The 27,234-nt window shown below is 42.2% G+C and overlaps 2 protein-coding genes and 4 non-coding genes across 7 annotated transcripts; 4 read left to right on the top strand and 2 right to left on the bottom strand.

Moving 5' to 3' along the window:
* Nucleotides 1-213: 213 nt before the first annotated feature.
* gigyf2 (GRB10 interacting GYF protein 2) lies at nucleotides 214-14,483 on the bottom strand. The gene is made up of 29 exons (XM_053438095.1): nucleotides 14,338-14,483; nucleotides 12,352-12,404; nucleotides 12,013-12,178; nucleotides 11,764-11,859; nucleotides 11,447-11,555; nucleotides 10,406-10,511; nucleotides 10,239-10,279; nucleotides 10,102-10,134; nucleotides 9,805-9,981; nucleotides 9,129-9,340; nucleotides 8,822-8,957; nucleotides 8,379-8,618; nucleotides 8,113-8,285; nucleotides 7,248-7,404; nucleotides 6,981-7,147; nucleotides 6,710-6,804; nucleotides 6,382-6,510; nucleotides 6,157-6,287; nucleotides 5,974-6,074; nucleotides 5,532-5,672; nucleotides 5,292-5,450; nucleotides 4,535-4,783; nucleotides 3,872-3,994; nucleotides 3,410-3,784; nucleotides 2,680-2,882; nucleotides 2,428-2,579; nucleotides 2,125-2,318; nucleotides 1,188-1,335; nucleotides 214-1,095 (listed from the first exon to the last, which is right to left on the bottom strand). The coding sequence occupies exons 2-29, from the start codon at nucleotides 12,387-12,389 to the stop codon at nucleotides 1,028-1,030; spliced, it is 4,119 nt and encodes a 1,372-aa protein (XP_053294070.1). The 5' UTR covers nucleotides 12,390-12,404; nucleotides 14,338-14,483; the 3' UTR covers nucleotides 214-1,027.
* kncn (kinocilin) lies at nucleotides 14,450-27,097 on the top strand. Of its 2 annotated transcripts, XM_053438094.1 has the most exons (5): nucleotides 22,978-23,125; nucleotides 24,628-24,696; nucleotides 24,869-24,940; nucleotides 26,262-26,355; nucleotides 26,967-27,097. In XM_053438094.1, exons 1-5 carry the CDS (start codon nucleotides 22,978-22,980, stop codon nucleotides 27,040-27,042), a joined length of 459 nt encoding a protein of 152 aa, XP_053294069.1. In that variant the 3' UTR covers nucleotides 27,043-27,097. The 2 variants fall into 2 exon arrangements, 1 of the variants encoding a protein (XP_053294069.1); XR_008341635.1 differs by lacking the exons at nucleotides 22,978-23,125; nucleotides 26,262-26,355; nucleotides 26,967-27,097 and adding an exon at nucleotides 14,450-14,555 and having other exon boundaries at nucleotides 24,869-24,930.
* Nucleotides 15,973-16,044, top strand: trnap-agg (transfer RNA proline (anticodon AGG)). Its single transcript has one exon. It is a non-coding gene; the product is annotated as a tRNA-Pro (tRNA).
* On the bottom strand, nucleotides 16,479-16,550 carry trnaw-cca (transfer RNA tryptophan (anticodon CCA)). Its single transcript has one exon. It is a non-coding gene; the product is annotated as a tRNA-Trp (tRNA).
* On the top strand, nucleotides 20,497-20,570 carry trnai-aau (transfer RNA isoleucine (anticodon AAU)). Its single transcript has one exon. It is a non-coding gene; the product is annotated as a tRNA-Ile (tRNA).
* trnag-ucc (transfer RNA glycine (anticodon UCC)) lies at nucleotides 21,292-21,363 on the top strand. Its single transcript has one exon. It is a non-coding gene; the product is annotated as a tRNA-Gly (tRNA).
* Nucleotides 27,098-27,234: the final 137 nt, after the last annotated feature.

Below are 27,234 nucleotides of genomic sequence, written 5' to 3'. Positions count from 1 at the left end.
TATCTGGATAATGCATAATAATAACAAATATTCATTTAGTTTATTTAGATTAAAAAAAAAATCCTGATTTTTATCTTATGTTCTCTTTAACACCAGGAAACACTACTTTACTATTTACATTTTGTAAAACTCTTAGTGAATTACAGCCGTACTGCTGCTCGACTGAATGTGGATCCAATTCATTTGTTTTCGTGAACGGTTCAGACACAGGTGTGAACAGCCCCACACATCAGATTGTTTTATTATTCCATACTGCAATAAAAAAAAAGTATGAGTCCAGCAGATCATTTCATATATTATAATACAGATGCAGAGTTGAAAGTTTATTCTTTAAACAGCCTAGTATTTTACAAGAAATAGATAACTACTTGGAACTTTTGAACATGCCCTTAAAACAGGACATAAGTGGGTACGAATCCTTGGGCTCTACTGTGCCACACTTATCCATGAACACCCAGCAGAAAACGGGGAGGGGAAAGGAGGAGGAAGGGGGGTTTAAATTGTAAGGGGAAAAAATGTCAATAAATAAAACAAAACTATGGATATAATCTCTCTAACCTTTGCAGAATATCCCCACAACCCCATCCATATGTCCCCACTTTTAAAAGAAACGATCCCGTACGTTCGAGGCCAAATTTGAAATGTGTCATCGCAGTGGATTTCTAAAACGGGTACATGCTTTGAGGTGGAGCAGCCAAACAGACTCCTTCTCCACAAACTCGAGTTCGTCAGGTGACGGGGATGTTCCACTGGTCAGTCTGCTCCAGACCAGTTCTCTCCTTTTAGTAAGATTACACGTCCGCTAGTAACGGGAAAACACACACTGGGCCTCAGAGATCCCCCGTTTGTTCACAATTTAGAAACTATGGGGACAAAAACAACCAGAGAATGTCTGATAAGTGGGAAACTGTAAATAAAAAAAAGGTGAAAGTGGTGGCAGCAGTCCGAGTCCGGGGGAGGAGTTTGGGGTGAAACAGCTGCTGTTCAAAATGGGATACAGTCAGTGGCGTTGGTTGGCGGCAGTCCCTTACAACTCCTCCAAAGTCTCTATCTCTCCCATATTCAATCTCTCAGAGGCCGCGTTCACAGAAAAACCTGAAAATTGAAAAAGGCACAAAGATACGAAATTAGTGGATGAGGTGTGAAGAAGCAGGGAGGCGTTGTGGCTGACGGGTGTTTGCTCTTACCTAGAAGGCTGGGGTCTGCGCGGACCATCTTCTGTTTCTTTTTCTTCTTCCCTGAGGTGACGGTCTCAAAGCGCTGCTGCTGCTGGCCACTCGAATGGTTGGACGACTGGTAGAGCGACGGCGATCCTGATCCGCCCCATACAGAATCCTTGGTGAGAGAGAAATGTGGATGAAACATATTTTACAAACACACATCTGCAGCTCCGTTCACGTTTACCAGCTGGGATTTTCTGGTTTGATGAGGTGTGAACAACATGTTAGCAGATGAAAAACATATTTACACAATTTGGGCAGAGATCATGATCATTTTCATTATCGATTACTCTTGTGGGGATTTCTTCACTGAATATTTGAGTCTGTTACAACGGGGCAGGTCAACACAGAAAAGTCACAAGTTCCAAGAGACCGAGAAGATGCATTCAAATTTATTTGTTGAACCGTAAATCCAAAACCTAAAATTTAATTTCCTTAAAGTTGAGTAGCTCGAGACAGAGAATGTGGGAAAGAGAATTTAAAAATCTACTGATAATCAAAATCAGATTCTGAGTATTTGGGGACTTTGTATTACTCATATTAGTATGGATGTAGACAATGCCGGCTTCAAAAGTTAGGTGTGGAAAATCTAAATACTATCTATCCTCCAAGCAGACTGATTTAAACATTTGTGATGTGAAGCTTTCACGGGCAGATTTGGTCTTCATCCTCTTGCATTGCTATGATACAAACGAGTGATGCAGGATAGATTCCCAACTGATGTGGGAATTAGCTTAATGGCCATGTTCTCTCATGCCAGGCAGAAATACCTCAGTGAAAGATATTTTCACCAAGAGCGGACAGCTGTCTCTCTTCTTGATCGTATCACAAGGCAACGTGGGAGCAAAGCATTAAGCATCCATATGCTGATCCTTTAAATAACCAGCCCGCCGGGCTCGCTCACCGGCTGCTGTTTGTTGGCCTGCTGTTGGTTTTGCGGCGCCTGCTTCTGTTGATTTGCGTTCTGTTTGGCACGACGTTCCAGGAACTGCTTGGCAAAGTCCTTGGCCTCTGGAGTGTCCCCCAGGTAGGCCCTGACGTAGTCGTGCACCTCATATGGAGAATCCACTTCTTTCAGGAAGGAAGCAAACGTAGGAACTGGCAGGGAGACAGATGGAGAGTATTTTTGAGTTTTGGCATCCAGATATGCTCCATCAATAGTTGTGGGTGCAGCACCTGAGCACAACATTATTTTTAAAAGACGTACCATCCAGATTGTTGGCTGCGTTGAGGGTGTGCAGGGTTTGCTCACACCATTGCATGAAGGTGTCCTGCTGGCTCTTGTTGACCCCTTGGAACAACTTTAGCAGCTTCTCCTCCTCTTCTACCTTCTTGTTGACTCGCCCACTCCCGGAGTTACTGTATGAGCACAAACAAAACGCAGGAGGAAGACAAAAGTCATTAAAAGCTGTGAATTACTCACATCCGTCATGAGGATAAAGATGTTTTTAATAAATACCTGAGGTTGGCGTTCCCTTTGTTATTCTTCTGCGTGCTTCCTTTCTTGGTTGGAGGAGGTTGCTGAACAGCCTCCTTCACGGCCTCGTCCCAGAAGCCCATGTTAGAGTTGTGGGTGTCTCCCCAGATGCTGCTGGAGTCCGAGCCCCAGTTAGTGCAGGGGCTGGTGCTGACAGAGCCCCACACCGAGTTACTCAGAGATGTCTGGGAAGAGAGCGACATGGGATTCATCAGGATTTATTAAACTAGCTATAATTTTGTTGACATAGCAAGATGTTTGGTGGATTAAACGTCAGGAAATAAAGAGAAATGCTTGATACTATTTACCACAACCCAACTCTAGCCCAAGGGAACCGTTCAAAACCTAAAGATGATCAGTTAATTATCACTTTATACAGAGAAAATCCTATTTTGCTTTTGCACTTAAAATTGATTGTCTACACAGTTCCTGATTCATTTCCTTTTAATGACTACTTCTATTATGTAATTTTCGTTTCAGTTCATCTTTGTGTCCAATGTGATAAAAATAAGGCAAAACAATCTGGCCAAGTTGACATTTTACGGTTGGAAGTTCTGAGATTTGTGAAGAAAACAGACCCTGTTCCCTAAAATCTTCACGCAGCTTTTCTTAAACTGCTCACAATGATTGAGAACTGAAACGCTTTAATCCATGTCCGACTGCGCAGCAGCTTTCAGCCAGTAAGAAACTTGGCATTGTATATTTCACTTACGGTTCTGTTTTGTGTGCGGCTCTGCTGGGGGACAACGGGTTGTGGTTGTGGTGGCTGCTGCTGCTGTGGTGGCGGAGACGGCTGCTGCTGCTGTTGTTGTTGTTGTTGCTGCTGCTGCTGCTGTTGTTGTTGTTGTTGTTGCTGCTGCTGCTGCTGCTTCTGTTGCTGCTGCTGTTGTTGTTTCTGCTGCTGCTGCTGCTCCTTTCGCTGTTTCATCTGCTGGGCCTCCTCCCTCTGAATTTCCAGCAAGGACTTGGTAGCAACTGGCTGTTTGGCCACAGTTCCCCAACCGGACAGCTTGGCCTGAGGCTGCTGAGCCTGGTGCAGGGCTTGGTGCTGCTGTAGCTTCAGGAGCTCTTGTTGCTGACGTCGCTGCTGCGGGTCGAGGAGAGACAAGGATAGTGAGGGCATGAAGGGAATTTAATCGGTGTGGAGCCATTTGGGCACCCCGTTTGTCCTTACCTCCTCCAGGGCCTGTCGCTCTCGCTCCTCTTCACCTTTCTGGATCTCGGCCAGTGACAGGGTGTTCTGAGTCTGGTTTATGGCATTGGCTGACTGGTGGCCCCACTTCGAAGAGGATGGAAGCTACAAACCAGGGTGAAGCGTACGGTCAGTTTCAGATGTATAGATATATTGTTGATTTTTGCTGACTATTACTGTGTCCTGCCTATGAGGTGTTGCAATAAAGGACCTGACGATAAAATATCAATGGAATCGATGTGATAAAATCCTGTAAATTAACCAGTTCCTCTTACATCATCTTGGTTTGTTTCCATCGTGATGCAGTAAAAATATGGTTCACATACCAACATTGTAGGTATTAGTTATTAATTCTTGGGTACATCCTAAAAACGTCTGTTTGCATGGCTCTTCATCTTTTTCATAGGTTTTTCATTGAGTTAGATTCAGGGTTTAAGGACACTCATCCCCTCTGAACAAGGCATTATTATTATGAATTTCAATTCATTTACCAAACAAAATAAAACAAGAAAACACAATGAACCTAAAGATCAAATTAACTTATAGCATCATTATTATCACCATTTATATATTCTTAGATAATTCGATTTTCAACTTTCTTTAAATAATGATCATTCTCATGGCCACATTAGTCCTTCTCCTGACCTTCATTTGTGCGAGCTGCTGTTGTTGCTGCTGTTGTTGAAGTCTCCTGAGGGCCTCTTGTTGCTGCTGCCTCTGTCTCTGCAGCTCCTGCTGTCTTTGCGCCTCCTGCTCTCTTTTTTTCTGCTCCTCCTGTTGCTGCTGTGCGAGAGCAGCCGCCGCAGCAGCAGCCACCGCCTCCTCCTCAGCTCGCTTCTCATCCTCACGCCTTCGCAATGCTTCAAGTTCCTCCTGCTTTCTGCGCTCCTCTTCCTGGTGGACATTGCAAATTAAGGAGAGAAGTTCAGAAGGGATGTTTAAACACTTTTTTTTTTACTTTTGCTGAGCAATGGCGCCCTCTGCAGCCAAAAGGGGAGATTAATTCTGAAGGAAGTGGTTTTCATGTACAACCCCCCCACCCCCAAAATAACTAAATTACTTGACCAGAGCTTCCTCCCCGCAGCCCCCTTCTCCCCACAATGCTTAACAACACATCAAACTCCATTTTGAACCATTGATGTTCTTTTCCTTGGTCCACTGGTTTTTACTACAGTTCAGCATTATCCCCCAACTGGGGCCTGATTCTGGAAGAATTTGATTATTACTTTTCACAGCAGATACCCAAGATAGTGCAAGAGCAGGTGTTCTGGGTGAGTGCAGGTGAAAGCAGCACCAATCTACCAATTACAAGCCAGTGTGCCATTAAAATGATTTTGAAGACGATATTTTAGGTTCAGATTGTTGCTTTAAGGTATAGAACATGTTAACTAAGGAAACTCGCCTGTTTGCGAAGGAGCTCTTCTCGTTTTTTCCGCTCCTCTTCTTCCCTCCGCCTCTCCTCTAGTCTTCTTAGAGCCTCCTCCTGTGCCAGTCTCTCCTCGTCTTCTTTTTGCCGGCGCTGTGCCTCTTCTTGCTCTCGCTGCCGCCTCAAAGCCTCCTCCTAAAGATTTATGACACTGGGTGAGTTTCAGTGTCATAACGGCCTGTAAGTGCTTCAGATTGTAAAGTCCGGATGTTTGACCTGTTTCTGCAGAGCCAGCTCCTCTTCTGCTAATCGTTTGCGTTCCTCCTCCTGTCGAGCCCTCAGGGCCTCCTCCAGTCGTTTCCTCTCCTCTTCCTCCCTTTTGGCTCTCATCTCTGCCTCACGCCGCTCTAGCTCCAACTGGTGGATAATAAGCATATAAAAAAACACTCTTGTATCTGTAGCGATGGAAAGAAATCTTGGCACATTTCTGAAACTTTTTTTTTTTTACATCTCTCTTGCTTTCCTCATTGTGCATATGAGTTGTGGCCAACCTTTTGACAGTTCAGTCAGGTTTTGAAAGTTGGCAATTTACTTTTTAATGTTTTCTGACATTAATACCAATTCATGGTAAATCACTTTGTTATAATAAAATATAATAAGTTGGGAGAAGTCTCATTAAGACAAAGAAAACAGAAAAATAGGTAGAAACAATGTTTACCTTTGAAGCCTTTGACTTTTCTAACTGTTGCATCTGCTCGATGGTTGGAGCCTGTGCCATGGAGTCTATGGGTAAATCCCAAACACTGGTGCCATCCCATGCTGTCGAGAATGATGGAATATAATGAATTACACATACTATAATATTACCTAATTTCTTTCTGAACTGAAATTTGACACTCACTACTCGGAGCAGCTTGTTGGAGTTTTGGTGTGCAGGAAGCCTGAGAGGACGAGTTCTGCATTTCCCACACAGAACCAGAGTCTGGTACAGACAAGGACCGGGTCACAGGAGGTAGGGGGCTTTCAGACGCTCTACAATGACAAAAAGCAAATAAACGAATCATAAATACAGCGTTATCTTGAGGTAGAGCTGACGTGTCTGTAGAAGGATGCAAGCGTTATCGACCTTATCTTGAGTGCCTGGTATTGCTGTAGTAGCAGGTTGATCTGCTGTTGGTGTTGCTGCTGTTGTTGAAGAGGAGCAGAGCTAAGAGCTGCAGCCTTCTGCTGGGCCAGGGCCTGAGCATACTGCTGCCTGAAAGTTAGAAGACACGTGGGTAAGAGAAACAAGAGAAAAAGAGGAAAGGGAAAGTTAGGGTTGAATGAATAGATCATGTATCACACAAACATGTAATTGAAACCCAAACCATTGCTTGAAAACCAAAAAACAATGAGGGTTTTCTGAAGGCCTGACAGAATAACCAACTTCACAGCCTCTGAGGATAATGCCATACCTGAGAAGGTATTGATATTGGAGCTGCTGTAACTGGTAGAGATTGAGAGCAGTGACCTCCTGCTGCCTCTTCAACCTCTCTTGGTCACCATCACCCTGCAGCACATCCAGAGATACACAGTTCCAATAAATAACGTTCAAACAAACGGTAAAAACATGTGACATCAAGCAAAGCGGGTACTTCTGGGCCTCTGCTCTGATGTCAGATTGTTAAAAAGAAAAGTCTTGACTTTAAGAAATGAAAGAAAATGGCACATTTTGCAAACACATGCCTGTAAAGGTGGAGGAGCAGCGCCTGGAGTGAACGGTACCCTCCCCCAAATCTTCATGATCTCTCCAAGTGCCTGAAATACGTCATCACATCCTCTTTTGACCAATAGAGACACTGTGAAGTAACCAGCTTGAAACCACTCAGTCATCTCGTGGTTATTGAATGGACCTGAGCAAGCACAAAACAAGCATTGGAAACAGGAACGGTTTAAGCATTTTTGTATGTTTTAAGTCACATTTTGAGCACATAAAAGCTCCTGAAGTCTCACCCTGTATCTCCCCCTGGGGATCTTTGTAGAACCACTTGAGAGCAGCTTCATGGGTGAGCGGCATACTTGCAGGCTTGGGCTTCTCTGAAGTCTTTGCTGCTAGTCTGTCATCATCCACCACGCCATCTTGTAGGTACGCAACCATCTTTTCTGCCTCCTGGGAGGAATTTTGTAATGTTATGCATTTCTGCCGTATTTTAAATCAATATGACCCAACATAACATGTTTGAATAGTCAACAGATTGTTGGTGTTTAAGGAGGAAATTCAATAAACTCCTGGTTTCTCTTTCTATATTGACCAAATCACATTTTGAGCAGGCTTTGGTAACCTGCAGGTAAACAGTCCGTGTGGAGAGAAAAGGAGGAGGAACACATTGATTAAAATTAATCTGCTTCATCGAAATCATACGCAGATAGCTGTCGATAGAGGATTAGGCAAAATGTCGCCTGGACCTAGAACACCTTCAAACACTGTTTGTGTTTTGTGTGGAGAAACATCAACTCTTGTTATCAAAGAAACTAGTTGGACTATAAAAAGAGTAGAGTGAACAGAAGACAAAGTCCTGGCCTGGATATCTGCTGTCTACACCAGAACCCAAAACCTTTGGCAGTTGCGCCCAGAGGCTGATTAATCATCAGGTGATAGCTGATGGACTCCGAGAACGATAGTGGACAGATATCCTCTGACATCATGACCTTTGAGGAAGAGGGAAGTAATTTCCCTGGAATCATACTATTCACAATGTGCTATTCTCTTCATTGAGAAAAAGATTTTGCCTCTAAGAAGTGTTTGACGAATTGTGGTCGAGGACAGCAGCCTTACATTCTACTGACAGAGCTTCCTGTTACAGGTGAAATAACTCACCTGTTCAAAGTGTTTTAGTCCCTCATCTTCATCTGTGTCGTGTGTCACAGCAGTAGGCCGGCCTATATGTGCCATTATATTCGAAGGGAAGGGTAAAGGGTTGTTCAAGGACACAGGAACCTCCATGGGCTTTTGCTGCGGTAGCTTGACACTTGGCGATGGAGCAGATACATCTGCATTCAACAGGAAATTGAAAAAACAGATGTCAGAAGGATTTCCTGGTAGGTAAAGTTAAGTACCAGGGTTAGTCAAGAATCAAAGCCCACCTGTAAGGGTGGTAGAAATGTGGGTCATGGGTAGGGACTTCAGCCTGCTGTTGGACATCGGGATGTGCAGGGGGACTTTGCAGGTCTCTGGAGGGAGCTCCAGGGGTGGCTGCCGTTCAACTAGCCTCTCAGCCTCCTCTGTCCTACTCGGCTGGCCTGGGGGAAAAGACTGGCCAGAGATTTGAGGATCCGAGACAGGAGGTGCAACAGGTGGAGGCTCTTCTGACACTCTGGAAAACTCTGGAAAAACAAAACACAATATTGACGGCATGACGTAGGATTACATATTTAAAAAGCTTTCCCTGAAGAAGTCGCAAGCCACACTGGTGCTTTTCTGTGGCTGAACATAAGATGTTGATGATTCAGAGGAAGCGCTAAGCACGTTTTGTGTTCCTGGTTAAATAAAAAAAAAATTGTTACCAATGTCACTTGAACTAACTGACCTTTTCGATCAGCCGCCGATTCTGTCTCTTTGGTCTCCTTGTGCTGACCGTCCTCCTCCTCCAAGCCCTCTTCACACTCTTCCAGGGGCTTGAAGTCGAGCTCTGCCTCTTCCAGGATCGGTTCCTTTGATGCTTTCTGATAACAGATTTACAGAAAAGTTGACAATGATCCTATCTTATGAAGGTTTCCAGTCAAAGGAATTATCTGCTCCTTATTTAATGAAATCAAGCCATTTTTACAAATAAATGGCAGACCGATACTTCATTACATTGATTTATTCAAAACTCTCCTGAGGTCTCGTCTTACCTTGAGCGAGAGAAAGGCGCCTGAAGAGTCGAAGGTGCCTGCCTCCTCTTCTGCGTCCTCCAGACACCACTCCGGCAGACTGTCTCTCTCGTCTTCCAGGCTGCCGCTGCCTGACCGTGGCCTCCTGTAGCCGCGCTCCTCTTCTCTCGCATCGAACGGGAAACGCCGACGCTGCTCTGGGTATTCCCGCCACCCTGCAGACCGAGGGGCATCTGAACAAAAAGTGGAAATAGTTAGGATTAACTGACTAATAACTAAACTTAAACTCATGATATAACTTAGCTTCATTAATATGGACATTCATCTTTTGGCCACAACTGCACAAAGTTCATCCATAGATGCCAATGACATTTGGGCATGTGCAAGTCAAAAACACAGTAAAGTTAAGAAATGAAGTCATCAGTAAATTGTCCCTCTAAAATTATTTCAAACAAGCTAATCTTGTTGCCGATGTTAATGGTAAGATACCATGACCTCGGTGACTGGGAAACTTCACAGATGTAACTCCACATTCAAGTTGACTGTATGGTAAAATTCTGTTGCCCAACGTATCACCACCACAACCATATACAGGCTATAACAAACAAATATTGCTTATCTAAAGAACAGGCCACACAGCAAACATGGTAGTTCACAAAGGAAAATATACTTGTGAGCTGGTCAGTGCCGGGCCCACCTGGGCTGGGGGGGCACCACCGGTCACCGTCCCGTTGAGAAGCTGCGAGTCGACGGGCCCACTCATCTTCCTCGCCATTCTGATCATCACGAGAAGAACGCCAGTTCCCACTCTCTGCACGGAACAAGTCATGCTTCCTTGGTAGGCCTGGCACAACGTCCTCGTAGTTTGCTCGGACTGAAAAAGAGAAGTGGGTAGGGGTATTATTAAAAGTGCATCCATCATCATTACATTAGTAAAAGTGGTGTTTGAGTCAAGATTAGTAAACTCACTTAACAATCAATAATTAAAACTTACTGTGGTTCAATTGAAAATGTCCCGGAGCAGCATCTGTCAGGGTCACAGGGAGGAACAAGGGGCAGAAGGTAAGCTGCTGCATATGTAAACGAGTACGTCATGTATTGATTACTTACGCAACAAGATTTACAACCAACCTGGCTCTTTTCGAACTGGCTTTTCAAACCTCCTATCTCCCCTAGTGACGGAAAAAAAACATGACATAAAGTCAAATGTTTGACTGCTATGTAGAAAAAGCTTATATTGAATATCTGTACAGGGTCAAAACCTCATACATTCTTGCAAAGAAAACTGTCTTTCATACCTCTCCTCCCAGCTCTGGGAGCGATGCATCTCCCTCGCTCCGCGACCAAAACCTTCCACATCATCAAAACTTCTTTGGTAAAACCCTCCATCTCCTCTTCCTCGGCCTGAAAGCAATGGCAGGTAGAAGGAACCCAATATGACTCATTAACATTAAGCAGCTTAAATGCTTAGCACTTTTTAATGAACACACTTCCAGCACCCACTGCAAAAAATTGTGAATCATAATGCTGTAGTGTACCTTTTCTTTTCATCTGGTAGATGTGACACAAACAAGTGGTTGTTTTTTTAATTCTATTTATCATGTTTGAGCGCTATTTTAAACATTTGATTTCTTGTACCTACAACACTTTTTAAAACATCCTTCTCTTATACAAGATGTCTCAACAAAGGAATTTTGAAAAAAGTTAAATGAAAGCCCCAGGCTGTCCCAAATGCTCTGACGATAAGTCTGTTCATTTATAGCAAACAGAAACCTGCATTAAATTTGAACTCTACCCACTTCCTGGTCCTAAAGCTGGGTGTGTGTACTTAGGCTGTGTGATTCAAATAGTAAAGGGCAAACAGTTGAAAGTATAGGACCTATAGTGGAGAAGAAAATTCAGTGTAAATGCTGAGCTAAAGTACATTTCAGATTCTCTCTTTATATGTTGTTAAGCTGTATGCTTTTATAGATAGCCTGGTTAACATTTAGGGCTGACTAATCAATAATCTAAGCACTTTAAAAATCACAAATACATTGTAGAAGCTGTATATAGGTGCGAGTGTGTTCATACAAACAGCTGTCAAAGTATGCTGAGTAAGCACGACACCTAGAATGAGCTAATTTTACATTCCTTGTCTCAAGCTGTGCCCAAACTGGTGGGACTCTCCAAAGGCACCTTAACTATCTACAGTTGTTGCAAGTCTTAAATTGCACCGAAAGAATATATAAATAGCTAAAAGCAACTCATTTGAAAAAAACACTCCTAGAGGGTAAATTATGCCTGCAGCTACTTGAAATGAGCAGGGAAACCTGACAAATCCATGTAATATTTCTTACCTCTACCCCTTGAGGTACTTCGGCCTCTTGGTGCCCCCACTATTGGACCATTTCCCCGGCCTGCCAGCCGAAGTACTGCTGCACTGTTTACAGACATGGAAAAATTTCTCTGCAAATACAAACAGGGGGAGGGGAGCAGGGGGGCGGACAGCCAACTCAGCACTCTTCTTGGCACCCATTCATTAATTGCTAGCCCTAATTACCAACAGTAATGTATATTCCAAGAAATGTGAAGAGAAGGAAGCCAACTGGCCTCATAAGTCAGAAACAGTTTTTAGCATTTCTCTCTAGCCTGACAATATGACATGTTCTCCTACCTGTTCCTCCTCTGTAAAAGACACGAGTGCCAGAGGCGGCAGGGGCTCCTCTTGCAATATGGGCAGGAACTCCTTATCGTGTAGGTCTATAGGGATCTGGAGGAGAGAAACAATCACAGGCAATGAAAGGCTTTGACAGAATTGTTATGAAACAACAATTAAGGGAGATGTGAATCTAATCTCAGCAGTTCCATAATTTGTATGCATATCATGTCGATTGCAAGATAACAGCAAAGAGGTTTTACCCACCTTGTTATCCTTTACATAAAGTGCTAACATCTCTTCTCTCCCGTAGCGATAGTCTGCAAGTTTATACGTTGGCAACACAGGGGAGAGGGGTGGAGAGGCAACAGGGTTGCTGCTTCCACCACCACCACCGCTGCTGTTGCCACTACCTCCAGACAGGGCACGGAGCCTGGAGACAGAGGAAGGGTTGTTAATATAGAAAGGACAGACAAAGGGGAGACTGGCACGTCTCAACAGGTGAGGACAAGCTGGAAGAAGTAATCTAAGGGAAACCAGTTTCACAACCTACTCCCCCCAGATTAAATCATCAGATTGATCATGAATTCATAATTGTTCAATTACCATTCTGGTCCAAAGTTGAGTGTCTGGGTTTCGCCCATACTTCCTTTAAGGTTCTGCAATTATGAAAAAGGAGGAAGGGGATTAGAACAATTTAGACACCTTTTAGATATTATTAAAGCATCATGATATAAAGACAATTAAACTTAAAATAATATGATACAAAGAGAAACAGGAAATCATAGCAGTAAAGAAGCTGGACACATACATTATTTTTATTTTTCAACGACGGCAAGTATTTAAAAAAAAAAAAGACATCAAAACTGTTGCAGATTAGTTTTCTGTGAGTGGTCTCCCTCTTTATTTGACACGTTATTTCAACTCCAAGTCACATAGAGTTGACAAAACAGTCGCGTTCAATGTACCCATTCAAATATACTGAAATCCACATCATCGGAAATCAACTCATATCAGGACAGGTAGTTACATACCATACCATATAGATTTAATTACAGTTTTACAGAGACAACATCTAACACTTCACAGTTTTGTAAAACTCTTAAGTTTTTGTTACTGGCTTCAATGTGGTCAAACCTCTCAGGATATATAACCCTTCCCACTAGGACACACGACCAGTGTACAGTTTCAATGTGCTATGGCTATTTTAGGAAGTCCCGCTGCCTGCAGGGTGGGTTTGTCAGACACCTGGTGGTATTTACAGAAGCAAATAAGTCATCAAAAATAATAATAGGATGTCAACAAAATCCGTCGTTTGTTTACATGCCCCCCACTGCCAAGGCTTTACTAAAATTTAGGCCAAAAAGGCAAAGATCTAGGCAAACAGGGATACTTGATCACATATCGGGCATAGCAGACTCGCAGTAGCACTGACCATATGGAAGTCAGTAGGCCACGTGTAGGTAGACAGAGCAACAGGACTGACACCACTGCTGCTCACTGGGCACGTTTTAAAGTACAGTGGAAGCCCAAGGGCCGGTGGAGTTTACATAACGTTATGAGTTGTCTGCTGTACAACGTGTTCAGGTCAACTTGCCTCTGTTTACCTATGTCAACAGGAAGCCGCGATAGTGGGTTTACAGTAAAGGTCGGCAGGAAAAAAATGACTGACCGCTAAATTCTCGTGAAGTTGCCCGGATTGTTAGCTTCAGTAAAAAGTAGACCGGGGAGTTGAGGAGCACTCAGCAAACCCACGGTGACCAGGCCGACCCGAGCTAACGTCGGCTACATAACTGAAACATGCTAAACCGCTGCTCACAGCGCTGCCTGGGATCCACGATGATCACTCGGGAAGGTTAAGGTGGAAATGATTCACGGTTAGCAGCGTTACGTTAAGCTAGCGCAGCAAGCTAGCACGTCAAATAAACATGAATCATGTACAAGACGTGTGTCACTGACACTGGCCAACTTGTCTCCTAATGGTTAAAAGTTGACAGCAGCGGTGCGGTTGTGTTGAAAAGGTGGCGACGGACGTGTAGTTAAAGAGCTACTGGCAACATGCGGGTGCCACAGCAGGGGTATTATCGCCAACCAGCAAAACGATCAGCCAACTGTGTGGGTCTGCCAGCGCATTAGCTCGCTGGCTAACTAGCGTGCTAGCTAGCAGCGCTTTCCTCCCAATGTATCGCCGTGGAACGAAAATGTCCACACGCGTGTTGACAATAATCAAGTTTCCCACGAAAGAAATGGTCTCGTCACGTATTCTACCAAACAAACCAAACGCTGCCCTCCGAGAGTAAATCGTATCTCCCCCACCAACACTTGCAACTAGCACGCTAGTGGGTTAGCTACCTAGCTACACGCGGCCTTCCGCGCAGCCTGGATCCACAACACAATTTCCTCGTCGGGCCGTCCCACACTTCAAACGACCCGGACAAGCACACACGGCTACTGGAGCCCGGTGCTGCGAGGCCACGTAAACATGGTGGTGCAACAACAGTCCTAAGCAGCCGAGTATGGCTCTCTGACATGACACTTTAATTAACTGTACGATCCGTCCTATTATAGTGTATTAAACTTTGGCTGTCTTACCTCTGCTTGTTCTGACAGCACAAGGTTTGTATTCGAGTTGTGTGGCTCGCTCTCTCTCTCTCTCTCTCTCTCTCTAGCTCTATCACTCACTCGCTCGCTCGCTCTTCCTCTCTCTCACCGTTTTCCACAAGATGGCTGAGCGCGGGTCACATGACTCCTGATAAAACCCGTTTGCCGTGGTGGGATTTGCTGACTGGTGCGTGTTCGCAGAGAACGAGGTGCGTGTGAGAACTGTATCGTTGTCATTTTCCGTCAATCTGCCGTGCACAGTGCAGCCAGACATGTCGGACACGTCACACAAACTGTTTTCTAAATGAAGCAAGAGTGAACTTTGTTTTTAAAGAACTCCCCCCCCCCCCCCCCCCGCCCACTAAAAACACAATGTACAAATATATATTAGTTCACTACATATGGATTTTTATTTGAATCTGCACAGAATTGTACACTCTCATAAATATGAGTCCCTTACACATGTCTCATTCATTTGTCTTACCAAGATCCAGAAAATATTCTATGAGAATTGATGAAAACATTTGAAAAAAGTCTGATCTTGCACTGTACACAGTGCGCTTCTAATACACATGTGCAAACCGTGAATCTGCCTCTCAGCATAATAAAAGGAATAAAATACACCCATATAAACAACACATTTCCTTAGAGAACTACATTTCCACACTATTTTTTTGTGTTTATACCTGTTAGTTTTTCTTAATATTTGTGAACTGTAGGACTTTGAGACTCTTTTGGGTTTTCTTTATTGCAATGTGTAGTCATATAGGAAATAAAATGGCAGTCAGTAGGCCGCATACCTCCGCCAAGGCCCAACAGCCCCCTTTATAACACCATATTTACATTCACAAGATTTGCATCTGCACCAAGTTGCACAAACTCATAAATATCAGTCCCCTAAATATGCCAGATTTGATCATTAACATTCAGAGAAGCAAATAGGTGTATATGTCAACAAAAAACCCTGTGTCACAGTCTAAGCAAAATGACACCCAGTAGAGCATACAGCTCTGCCAAGGCCTGACAGTCCCAGAGGCCCTAGGAATGGGGTTTCCACATTGAAATTCACTAGATCTTGACTTTTATTTGGATCTGCATCAAGTTGTACAAACTCATAAAGATCAGGCCCCTTAACATGCCTGACTTCTTTCTATTAAGATCCATATAATATTCTATGTTGTCGTACGACTGTCATTTGGTCTTTGTGAACAGAAACGTTGGTGTGTGTTATTTTTGCATGTACAGTTGGTCATTAAAGTGAGATCTGATCACAGATCACAGGAGATGCATCCAGGATGCTCTTTAATGCAATATGAGCTGTCCACTTGTGATCAGATCCCTCAGGATGGAGCTTTATTCCAGGTTTGAACAGGGTCCAAGAGGGAAACTGCAACCGAAACAAATGCTGTTCACTAGTGTTCTTATTATCAGTTTTGTCAGGGACTTCCCAGTAGAAATCAGAGTCGTCCCTGCATTGTTAGCAAATGTGTGGGGTCCCGTATCACAGTCCATTTCGATTTGCATTGTGCTCCTGTACTCTCCTAAACAAACAATATTATGAATACAGTTTTCAATCCCCGATAACTATCAGGTCTATAATGCACTATATTTCCTTGAGTGCTCAACGGCTCGTTGGTCTAGGGGTATGATTCTCGCTTAGGGTGCGAGAGGTCCCGGGTTCAAATCCCGGACGAGCCCTTAGATTTTTTTTTCCCTTCGTGTAATGAGCCACTTACTTTTTGTCTTCTCAGCTCACCTGCGAGTAGAAGTACAACTGAAGGAGTATTATTATACAAATATCTCAATTCCTCAAAAAGATAAAAACTCCTGGGATTATTTTTTATTTTTAATTACAACATTTTTATTTGATATAATGAAATGTACTTGATAATTTAACTTGATGACCTGATGATCAATTTATTTGATGATAGGATTGTAGTTACTGCTGTTATTATAAAAATGTGTGCACTGTTAATCTGAGCCTACGATATGAATACAATGGAAATATATTCTTATAACAGATGTATAAATATATAATTTACTGAAAGAAATAAATTAATTGTTATTCTCTCTATTGCATCGTGTGTTCAATACATTTGTAAACAGCGGGACGTTAAAAAAAAAAAACTGATTGACCCCGACGTGATTTGAACACGCAACCTTCTGATCTGGAGTCAGACGCGCTACCGTTGCGCCACGAGGTCTGTCCAGGCACAGGAAAGCTTACAATTTATATACAATACGTGATAATGTGACCAGTAAAATGGTAGAAGACTGGAAACAAGATGATCCGCTGTTGGACCGCTTATGTATGGAGGTATGGAGGACCATACATGACTTAAGTAAAAATAAATAAATAAATAAATGTATAAATAAATACAGAAATAAATAAATAAATGAATAAATAAAAATGGAAATAAATAAATAAATACAGAAATAAATAAATAAATATGTTAATACCAAGAGAAATGTCAAAATAAATGTCTTAAATATATTTGCACATTTATTTATTCCCTGATACATTTCCTTTTCATTTGCAGTGTCCTTATGCTAATGAGAAAGGCGGGCCTAACCGCAGTCTCATGCAGGATTGGTCACAGGAGTGTAATGATCCAGCCCTACTACTTCTGCCTCTCAATGCTGACTGGTGTCCAGTAGCTGTTTGCAGCGTTGAGCCAGTTCACACTTAAAATTAACTAGTTCAAGTTCAGAGGGTTAGTTAAGGTTATTTTTTATTGGGATGATTTAGGTGTCGGTAGTCCTGACTGTGAGCGTCACGTCTCGTGTTGTACTGAGCACAAGGAGCGAGCCGAGAGGAGAAGGAGGAAACAGAAACTCCAGCTCGTTACAAACCACCTGCAGCTTCTGCTCTGATCATGAAGCCGCTGATCTCTGAGCAGATGTGACCAGATAAACTCTGTGTTTCCACTGTTTCCACTGTTCTACAAAGTCACTAACCGGCTGTTTCACGTTGAAGAGCTCAAGTCTCAGTCACTGCCCGTGTCTCTGAGCGAGTGTGTGGAGCAGCGCAGGGGCTGTGTGTGTAGCTCAGTTGACCAATCCTGCTCGAGACTGAGGTTAGGCCCGCCTTTCTCATTAGCATAAGGACACTGAAATCGAAAAATAAAAGTTGGAATAAATGTGGAAATAAATAAATAAATGTGGAAATAAATGCAGAATTAAATAAATCAATGTCTTAAACTTATTTCCACATTTATTTATTTATTTCCACTTTTATTCCAACTTTTATTTATTTCCACATTTATTTATTTCCACATTTCAGTGTCCTTATGCTAATGAGAAAGGCGGGCCTAACCTCAGTCTCGAGCAGGATTGGTCAACTGAGCTACACACACACACAGCCCCTGCGCTCCGTCACACACTCGCTCAGAGACACTGGCAGTGACTGAGACTTGAGCTCTTCACCGTGAAACAGCCGGTCAGTGACTTTGTAGAACAGTGGAAACACAGAGTTTCTCTGGTCACTTCTGCTCAGAGATCAGCGGCTTCATGATCAGAGCAGAAGCTGCAGGTGGTTTGTACCGAGCTGGACTTTCGGTTTCCTCCTTCTCCTCTCGGCTCGCTCCTTGTGCTCAGTAGAACACGTGACGCTCACAGTCAGGACTACTGACAGCTAAATCATCCCAATAAAAAATAACCTTAACTAACCCTCTGAACTTGAACTAGTTCATTTTAAGTGTGAACTGGCTCAACGCTGCAAACAGCTACTGGACACCAGTCAGCATTGAGAGGCAGAAGTAGTAGGGCTGGATCATTACACTCCTGTGACCAATCCTGCATGAGACTGCGGTTAGGCCCGCCTTTCTCATTAGCATAAGGACACTGCAAATGAAAAGGAAATGTATCAGGGAATAAATAAATGTGCAAATATATTTAAGACATTTATTTTGACATTTCTCTTGGTATTAACATAGTTATTTATTTATTTCTGTATTTATTTATTTATTTCCATTTTTATTTATTTATTTATTTATTTATTTCTGTTTTTATTTATACATTTATTTATTTATTTATTTTTACTTGTCATGTATGTATGGAGGACCATACATGACTTAAGTAAAAATAAATAAATAAATAAATGTATAAATAAATACAGAAATAAATAAATAAATGAATAAATAAAAATGGAAATAAATAAATAAATACAGAAATAAATAAATAAATATGTTAATACCAAGAGAAATGTCAAAATAAATGTCTTAAATATATTTGCACATTTATTTATTCCCTGATACGTTTCCTTTTCATTTGCAGTGTCCTTATGCTAATGAGAAAGGCGGGCCTAGCCGCAGTCTCATGCAGGATTGGTCACAGGAGTGTAATGATCCAGCCCTACTACTTCTGCCTCTCAATGCTGGTGTCCAGTAGCTGTTTGCAGCGTTTAGCCAGTTCACACTTAAAATGAACTAGTTCAAGTTCAGAGGGTTAGTTAAGGTTATTTTTTATTGGGATGATTTAGCTGTCAGTAGTCCTGACTGTGAGCGTCACGTCTCGTGTTGTACTGAGCACAAGGAGCGAGCCGAGAGGAGAAGGAGGAAACAGAAACTCCAGCTCGGTACAAACCACCTGCAGCTTATGCTCTGATCATGAAGCCGCTGATCTCTGAGCAGATGTGACCAGAGAAACTCTGTGTTTTCACTGTTTCCACTGTTCTACAAAGTCACTAACTGGCTGTTTCACGGTGAAGAGCTCAAGTCTCAGTCACTATCCGTGTCTCTGAGCGAGTGTGTGGAGCAGCGCAGGGGCTGTGTGTGTGTAGCTCAGTTGACCAATCCTGCTCGAGACTGAGGTTAGGCCCGCCTTTCTCATTAGCATAAGGACACTGAAATGTGGAAATAAATAAATGTGGAAATAAATAAAAGTTGGAATAAAAGTGGAAATAAATAAATAAATGTGGAAATAAGTTTAAGACATTGATTTATTTAATTCTGCATTTATTTCCACATTTATTTATTTATTTCCACATTTATTCCAACTTTTATTTTTCGATTTCAGTGTCCTTATGCTAATGAGAAAGGCGGGCCTAACCTCAGTCTCGAGCAGGATTGGTCAACTGAGCTACACACACACAGCCCCTGCGCTCCGTCACACACTCGCTCAGAGACACGGGCAGTGACTGAGACTTGAGCTCTTCACCGTGAAACAGCCGGTCAGTGACTTTGTAGAACAGTGGAAACACAGAGCTTCTCTGGTCACATCTGATCAGAGATCAGCGGCTTCATGATCAGAGCAGAAGCTGCAGGTGGTTTGTAACGAGCTGGAGTTTCTGTTTCCTCCTTCTCCTCTCGGCTCGCTCCTTGTGCTCAGTACAACACGAGACGTGACGCTCACAGTCAGGACTACTGACAGCTAAATCATCCCAATAAAAAATAACCTTAACTAACCCTCTGAACTTGAACTAGTTCATTTTAAGTGTGAACTGGCTCAACGCTGCAAACAGCTACTGGACACCAGCATTGAGAGGCAGAAGTAGTAGGGCTGGATCATTACACTCCTGTGACCAATCCTGCATGAGACTGCGGTTAGGCCCGCCTTTCTCATTAGCATAAGGACACTGCAAATGAAAAGGAAATGTATCAGGGAATAAATAAATGTGCAAATATATTTAAGACATTTATTTTGACATTTCTTTTGGTATTAACATATTTTTTTTTTTTTTTCTGTATTAATTTATTTATTTCCTTTTTTATTTATTTCTGTATTTATTTATACATTTATTTATTTATTTATTTTTACTTAAGTCATGTATGGTCCTCCATAGTTTGTAACGAGCTGGAGTTTCTGTTTCCTCCTCCTCCTCTCGGCTCGCTCCTTGTGCTCAGTAGAACACGTGACGCTCACAGTCAGGACTACTGACAGCTAAATCATCCCAATAAAAAATAACCTTAACTAACCCTCTGAACTTGAACTAGTTAATTTTAAGTGTGAACTGGCTCAACGCTGCAAACAGCTACTGGACACCAGTCAGCATTGAGAGGCAGACGTAGGACTTAAGTCATGTATGGTCCTCCATAACAAACCACCTGCAGCCTCTGCTCTGATCATGAAGCAGCTGATCTCTGAGCAGATGTGACCAGAGAAACTCTGTGTTTCCACTGTTCATGTAGCAGATTTCGAGAAGCGTTACACGGCCGGTTAGCTCAGTTGGTTAGAGCGTGGTGCTAATAACGCCAAGGTCGCGGGTTCGATCCCCGTACTGGCCACACATCTTTTTTGTTTTGTTTTTATTATTACAATGAGTTGAAGCCTCAGTGTGTAGAATCTAGTGACATCTAGTGGTGAAGTTGCATGTTGCAGCTAAAGTATTTAAATATATATTCATCTCATTACACTCCTGTGACCAATCCTGCATAGAAACTGCGGTTAGGCCCGCCTTTCTTATTGGCATACGGACACATTTATGTGTCCGTATGCCAAAAAAACCCTTCATGTGGAATGAGGTCCAAAATCTTTAAAGTTGGCTTCATTTATTTCATTAAATAAATTCTCGAGTCTTGTTTCATGTACGGCTGGCTTCTCCTGCAGTGATTGTAACTGTTAGTTGGGTTAGGCTTAACCATAGTATTTTATGAATCGTCAGGGTTGATTGTTTGTGACCTTATCCCTTGTGTTTCTGTATGTATATAGGCATATTTATTTCATTATTATTTATTTATTTATTTTCTCATTGTATTAACTGTTCATTGTACCCTCGGCACCATTGTAAAAGAGGCTTAAATAAATAATCAGAGAAGACATAAATGTGGAAATAAATAAATGTGGAAATATATTTACGACATTTATTTATACATTTTTGTATTTATTTCTGTATTTATTTTTGTATTTATTTATACATATATGTATTTATACTTAAGTTATGTATCGTCTCCATATGTATCGTCCTCCAGAAATCATTTACATTGGCGTCACACATAGCAATATCGAGCGTTGGTGGTATAGTGGTGAGCATAGCTGCCTTCCAAGCAGTTGACCCGGGTTCGATTCCCGGCCAACGCAGATTTTTTATTCTTGTGGTCAAAATTTCTTTGTTGTGCAACATTTATCACACTTAATATCAATCTTTAATGTGTTATATTTTTTTTTTCTGGCACTGTTTTCAGTTTTTGTTAAAAATACACTTAAAATCTGCTGTACCATAATTGTACAGGGTATGTTAGTCTGATAGCTTCAGTTATAAATCTATCTATCTATCTACCTATCTATCTATCTATCTATCTATCTATCTATCTATCTATCTATCTATCTGTCTATCTGTCTATCTGTCTATCTGTCTATTTATCTATCTGTCTATCTGTCTATTTGTCTATCTATCTATCTATCTATCTATCTATCTATCTATCTATCTATCTCTCTCTATTTTTCTATCTATCTATCTATCAATCTATCTATCTATCTATCTATCTATCTATCTATCTATCTATCTATCTATCTATCTATCTATCTGTCTGTCTGTCTATCTGTCTATTTATCTATCTATTTATCTATCTATCTATCTATCTATCTATCTATCTATCTATCTTTATTTTTCTATTTATTTATCTATCCATGTATCTATCTACCTCTATCTAATTTTCTATCTATCTATCTATCTATCTATCTATCTATCTATCTATCTACCTATCTACAGACGAGTTTACACAACCTGCCAATTCAACATGTAGACACACATACAAATATCAAACCTGTGGCATGTGTGTTAACTTTGCTTCGCAAGCCACAAAGGCTACAAGTCAATTGAAGTCAGCTGCATACTGTATGTGACACATACACAAACACACACGCCCATCATGACCAGCACTTATAAATAATAGATTGAGACATGTGCCTCTGGAGAAAGAAGATGGGAGTTCACAGTTGAGCGGAACATATGTCAGTGTTTCTCCTCCTTGCAGTAAGTTCATGGGTTATCCTTTTCACCGGTGTTGATCCTGCTAACCCACTTTTTCCCCTTGTTGCCATGGATATGCTATTCCTATGGCAACTGCAGGCCTTTACGGATGGCCTCGCCCCCCCCCCCCCGTACAGGACTCTCTGAACCTTTCATTATACATTCCCTTCAAGCTCGCAGACAAATCCCACAAGTAGCACATATTCCGACTCTGTCTGTCGTCCCCTCCCTCTCCTCCATGTTAGTAGCCCTACCATTGTCTCACTTTTGACCTGCTGCGCATTCAAACAACTGTTCGTCCTGCCAGGATTTTTCTTTTTTCTTTGGGGGGGGGAAGCATTTCCCTCTAGGCACGTACTGATACTGGATGCCAGTGCTTTTAGGGAGAAAGCTGTGATCAGATTTGTAGCACACGTATCGCTGTCATTAGAATCCGCTCCCTGAGCTTTTCTAATTATCAGTGGCAGTCGAAACCAGAGCTCCGTCTTCAAAGATGCATGAGACGTCTTGAGCAGCAGAGAGTAGAGGTGGAAGCTCAGCCAGAGAAAGTTTCTCTGTCAGTGACAGCGGAACAAGAGAGGGGCGCGGCTCATGCACATCACAGGAGAGTTTGTCAGTGGCAGTGAGGGGCCCCGAGTTGAGGCAGAGTAAGGACTGTGTGTGTGTGTGTGTGTGTCTGTGTGTGTGTGTGGGGGGCAGATTGGGGGCCCTCCGCCTGCTGAATGAACCCTGTTAGCGTTGGGCAGTACCATGGGCTACGGGTGGGCTCAGGCCTGCTGGGCATTGTGGCAGGCTGCATCATCATTGGGGTGTCCAGGGAGTGTGACGCCGATGCTGTGGGAGGCATCTTCCTGGGAGCAGGGGGCCTCGGTGAGTAGGTGTTTTCAAGACTCTTGATACTGGAAAATGCATTTAAGCTTAAAGTACAGGTTTTAATCCCATTTTTCTGTCATAATTCTAACTCATTATTAACTGAAGGTCTGGACTTCTGGAGGCCCCACATCCTTTTTGCAGCTTAGAAAACATGTTTAGCATTGTCTTATCCCCTTTATAATTCACGATTTTCCCTTCTTGATACTTGCTTATATACAGGATTTGGGATCGGTGACTTGTTTCAGGAAGCTGTTATAGAAACTATGATTGGTTTCGTTTGCCGAGACCCCAGCTGTGAACTGTGGTTAAACACAATGTATTTTAATGCACAGACCATACAACAAAGAAAAATAGGAATTATTTCCTGATTTGTTGCAATAACAATGCTTATTTCCAAATTGTGTCTTCATCAAATTTGCCCCCTCAGAGCCTCACAGAAGAAGAGGCTACATTTTAATGTCTTTTCTACATATTTGGCTTTTAAACTGAATATTTGAAGAAAAAAGATGGTTGATTTCACGAAAATTTGGTATTTATGCTTTTAGCTCCAGGATCGGTGAGATAGCTTACAACAGAAAAGTGAAGATGTTCTTGTTCCCACACAAAATATTTAGTATTTCAAACCAATGTTAAAAACAAAGATCTGTGGCCTGTGTAACTGGAACCAGCTGATGGCCGGAGGACTGGCCTTCCTGGAGAGAAAGAGAGAGAGAGTAAAAGACGAGGCTTTTGATCCGAGACAACATCAACATGCATAGTTAATGTGAAACACACTCTTGCCGATGATTCGATCAGCGCTCAATAATTCATTTATTTTCGTAATGAGTGTAAGAATTGGGCAAATTATAGCTGTGTCCGGCAGCTCGACGGAGAGGTTGGCCGCGGCAGCACTTGTGCAGCTAAGTAGCATCTAATTATGTGTTTTGGGGCTCATGCGCCATGATGCCTCCTCCAACACATGGGCCGACTAATGAGCACGAACAGAGTGTTCCTGGCAGATTCTTTTCACTCCTTCTGCACTTTCATGACATTTTAGACACAGACATGCATCACAGCCACCCTCAGGGCCCGCCAGGGTTTAATGACAGCTCTTCTGGCTTTTGGGGAAAATCAATATCTGTGTTTAATTGGAGCAGGTTGAAAGAGTTTATTTCTCGTAAACCCCAGGTATGGCTCACAGGTCTTAAAATTTCACATATTAAATTTCCATAATTATCAATTTACTCGTGATTAGATTTATGCTATGATATGACAGTGGGCATTTTATATTATTTTTCTTTTGCTCAGCCTGCAGTACACAATATCTTCTTCCATCCCTGGTCACAGTCTAGTAAAAAGCACATTAACAAATCAATTATGATTCATTATTATTTCTCTGGAACGAAGACAACGTCAATGTGAAATCATAATTTGAATATGGCAATCATTCTGTTACTAAGCATTATGAGAGCACTATAATACAACCACGGTTACTTTATTAAATGGCGTCTGCTTTCCAGGCCTGCTCATATCGATATACCCCTTCGTAAAAGCCTGGCTGAACCTCAACAATATTCTCCCATCCTTTGGTAAGTTTTCATATTTATATTCGTTATTGGAAAATTCAATTCCAAGAAATTTTAACCTGGTTTCATTACACGAGCTAGGATTGCCTATATTTGTTCACGGCACAAATTACAGAATTACATTTGTCATATCCAAGAAACAATTTAGGTTCAGAGCATTCTCTTTTATTCTCAGGAAACTTCAGAGTTCATCCCACGGCTGCCAATCCTGCCCCGGCACAACCGATAGAAACGCTCAGACGAGAAGGTGAGTGTCGGAGACGTCTAAACCGAAATAGCCATTGATTGACACAGCTATCACATAACATCTAAAGGGGATAGTGTTCATGTGCTTGATACTGAGCCATCAAGTCCGTGTCCGATATTGGTTAATATTAAAATCCAACACTGGTCTGTACATGAGAGAGCTGATAGGTAACACCAGTGAGAGCCATGTTGTATCTCGGTGGTTATTGCAGAGCATCAGGCAACTCTCAACTCATGGAGGGAAGTTGAATAGCAAAGAAATTTTTTCTTCTAATAATTACTTTAGCTTGACCAAGACAGGAAACATTACGAGATCAAGCAAAGATGCATGAAAGAGACGAGCCACAGTGCTGGTGTACATTTTGTACGAAATTCCCATCGGAAAATTCAAGGACCAGCATTCTGTGTGTTATCATCATACTGCAATGCAATGTAATAAAAATCGGATCTGCCAGCCATAGGACTTACATGCTTAGGCTCTAATGAAAAGGAAAAACAGAGTGCTCCCCCCGGCCAAACAGTCCCTTAATTCAACCTAAACCAACAAAGATCTGCAGCTCCTGAAAATGTAATCTCCATAGCAGAAGAATGATATTTATTAAATCAAGATCCATGTATTTTGTCCCTGGTTGGTGTGAAAGTAAAAAAACTCACAATGTTGAAGAAAGGGTGAAAGAATTATTGGATTCCCCTCGTGTTTTGTTTCTTGGCCTATGTGCCGTCCAATCCTCCGAATCCTCATAGATCCAGCAAGGGCCCTATTTCACAATCTGAAAGGGATAGTTCACCGAAAAATGAAAATTCACTCATTATCTGCCCTCCACTCTGCCGATGGAGGTGTGGGTGAAGTGTTTGAGTCCACAACATGCGTTTTGGAGGTTCGGCAGTAAACAGAGTTGCAGCCATATCTAATACAATTAAAGTATTTGGGGGACCACTTCTTCAGACGTATAAAAAAACACAGGAGCAGTATGGAGGCATTTTAGTTTTTTTTTCTGAATTTTTTTTACGTTTGAAGAATCGGTCACCAGTGACTTTAATTTGATTGGATTTGGCTGCAACGCTGTTCACCCCCGAAACTCCAAAAGTGTTTTGTGGACTCAAAGACTTTGCCCACCCCTTCATAGTGGTGAGTGGATAATGATATCTTCGATCTGCACCTTTAGCCCATTCAACACAATAAAATGAAAGGGAATTTCCCCGTCTCATCCTTCCACCAAGCTTCTTTTGAGCAGTTTTTGTGTAGTTCTGCTGACAAACTGCCCTAACGTCACATTGACAGTTGATGTGTCTTGCCAACGAGTTCCCTTTTGGTCTTGCAGTGACGCAGAGTCAACTGAATCTGGAACGTTGTAAGAGTCGTATGGGAACCTTTGTAGAGGGCGGACCGATGGCCGAGACCAGCCCAGAAGAGGGGTATGAGATGAAACCAACCTCCTCTTTCTCTGTTGAATCATGCTCATGTGCAGTTGTGGATTAGTGATTTACATACAGACACTTATATAGAACAAAAAGGGTTTAGATGAGCAGGATGGGGAGGTGGATGCTGGTACAGTACAGATCACTCCAACACGCTAGGCATTTGTTGTTGATCCAAAAAGTGATTTGTCATCAGATCAGCATTAGTCAGAATGTGGTGTGGCAGGAAAAGGCTTCACATTTTTCCTTTTTTTTGAGTCTGTAAATGAAACTGCTTGTGCATCAACATCCTGACCTCCACGCCGCAGACTCTGGCTCCAAATGTGCAAGATGGCGGCGTTCGTACCCAGGATATTTTGGCTCTGTCTTCCACCTTTATATGCCAGTAAAGCCTGTCTTCCACACTATCCAAACTATTCAGAGACTGCATTCATCTGATAGTTCAAGTCTGTCCGTCTGAGTCTTTTCATTGCTCTGTTAAATAACTGATGCAGAGTTAAGTTGTTTTTAACACACATCATTAACTTTTTTTTGATTTGGGGGAATAGGTTAATAAAAGTTGTTTCAAATGAAAGGAAGAGACATTACTTTTGTGTTTTCTGTTGCAGGACGTCGACAGAGATGCCAGACGTCTTGTCTCGGCGGAAACAGAAACAATCCCCCTCTGATCAAGACCTGCCGTGATGTCCTCACATATTCTCACTGACCTTTATTATTCTGCTTCCCTGTTCATCTTCTTAATTTCTTCCAAGTGTAATAAAAGAAATGTAGAGCAAATATTTTGGATTCATTATTTTTCCATAGAATTGACGCATCAACTGTCCTGTTTGTTAAGATCACCTCATGGTGTTGTCCTGACGTGGTCTGATAAACACA

Source organism: Pleuronectes platessa, chromosome 13 (assembly GCF_947347685.1).
Source record: "Pleuronectes platessa chromosome 13, fPlePla1.1, whole genome shotgun sequence".
NCBI lineage: Eukaryota > Metazoa > Chordata > Actinopteri > Pleuronectiformes > Pleuronectidae > Pleuronectes > Pleuronectes platessa.
This window is presented reverse-complemented; position numbering and strand designations above follow the sequence as displayed.

Bases quoted from the DNA above. Each gene is read 5' to 3' on its own strand.
- gigyf2 (XM_053438095.1), bottom strand. From the start codon at position 12,389: ATGGGCGAAACCCAGACACTCAACTTTGGACCAGAATG. The intron at 12,179-12,351 runs GTAATTGAACAA...CTCTGTCTCCAG, and splicing joins CTCAACTTTGGACCAGAATG to GCTCCGTGCCCTGTCTGGAG. The intron at 2,883-3,409 runs GTAAGTGAAATA...CTCTCTTCCCAG, and splicing joins GCCGCACACAAAACAGAACC to ACATCTCTGAGTAACTCGGT.
- kncn (XM_053438094.1), top strand. From the start codon at position 22,978: ATGAACCCTGTTAGCGTTGGGCAGTACCATGGGCTACGGGTGGGCTCA. The intron at 24,697-24,868 runs GTAAGTTTTCAT...TTTTATTCTCAG, and splicing joins CAATATTCTCCCATCCTTTG to GAAACTTCAGAGTTCATCCC. The intron at 26,356-26,966 runs GTATGAGATGAA...TTTCTGTTGCAG, and splicing joins GAGACCAGCCCAGAAGAGGG to GACGTCGACAGAGATGCCAG.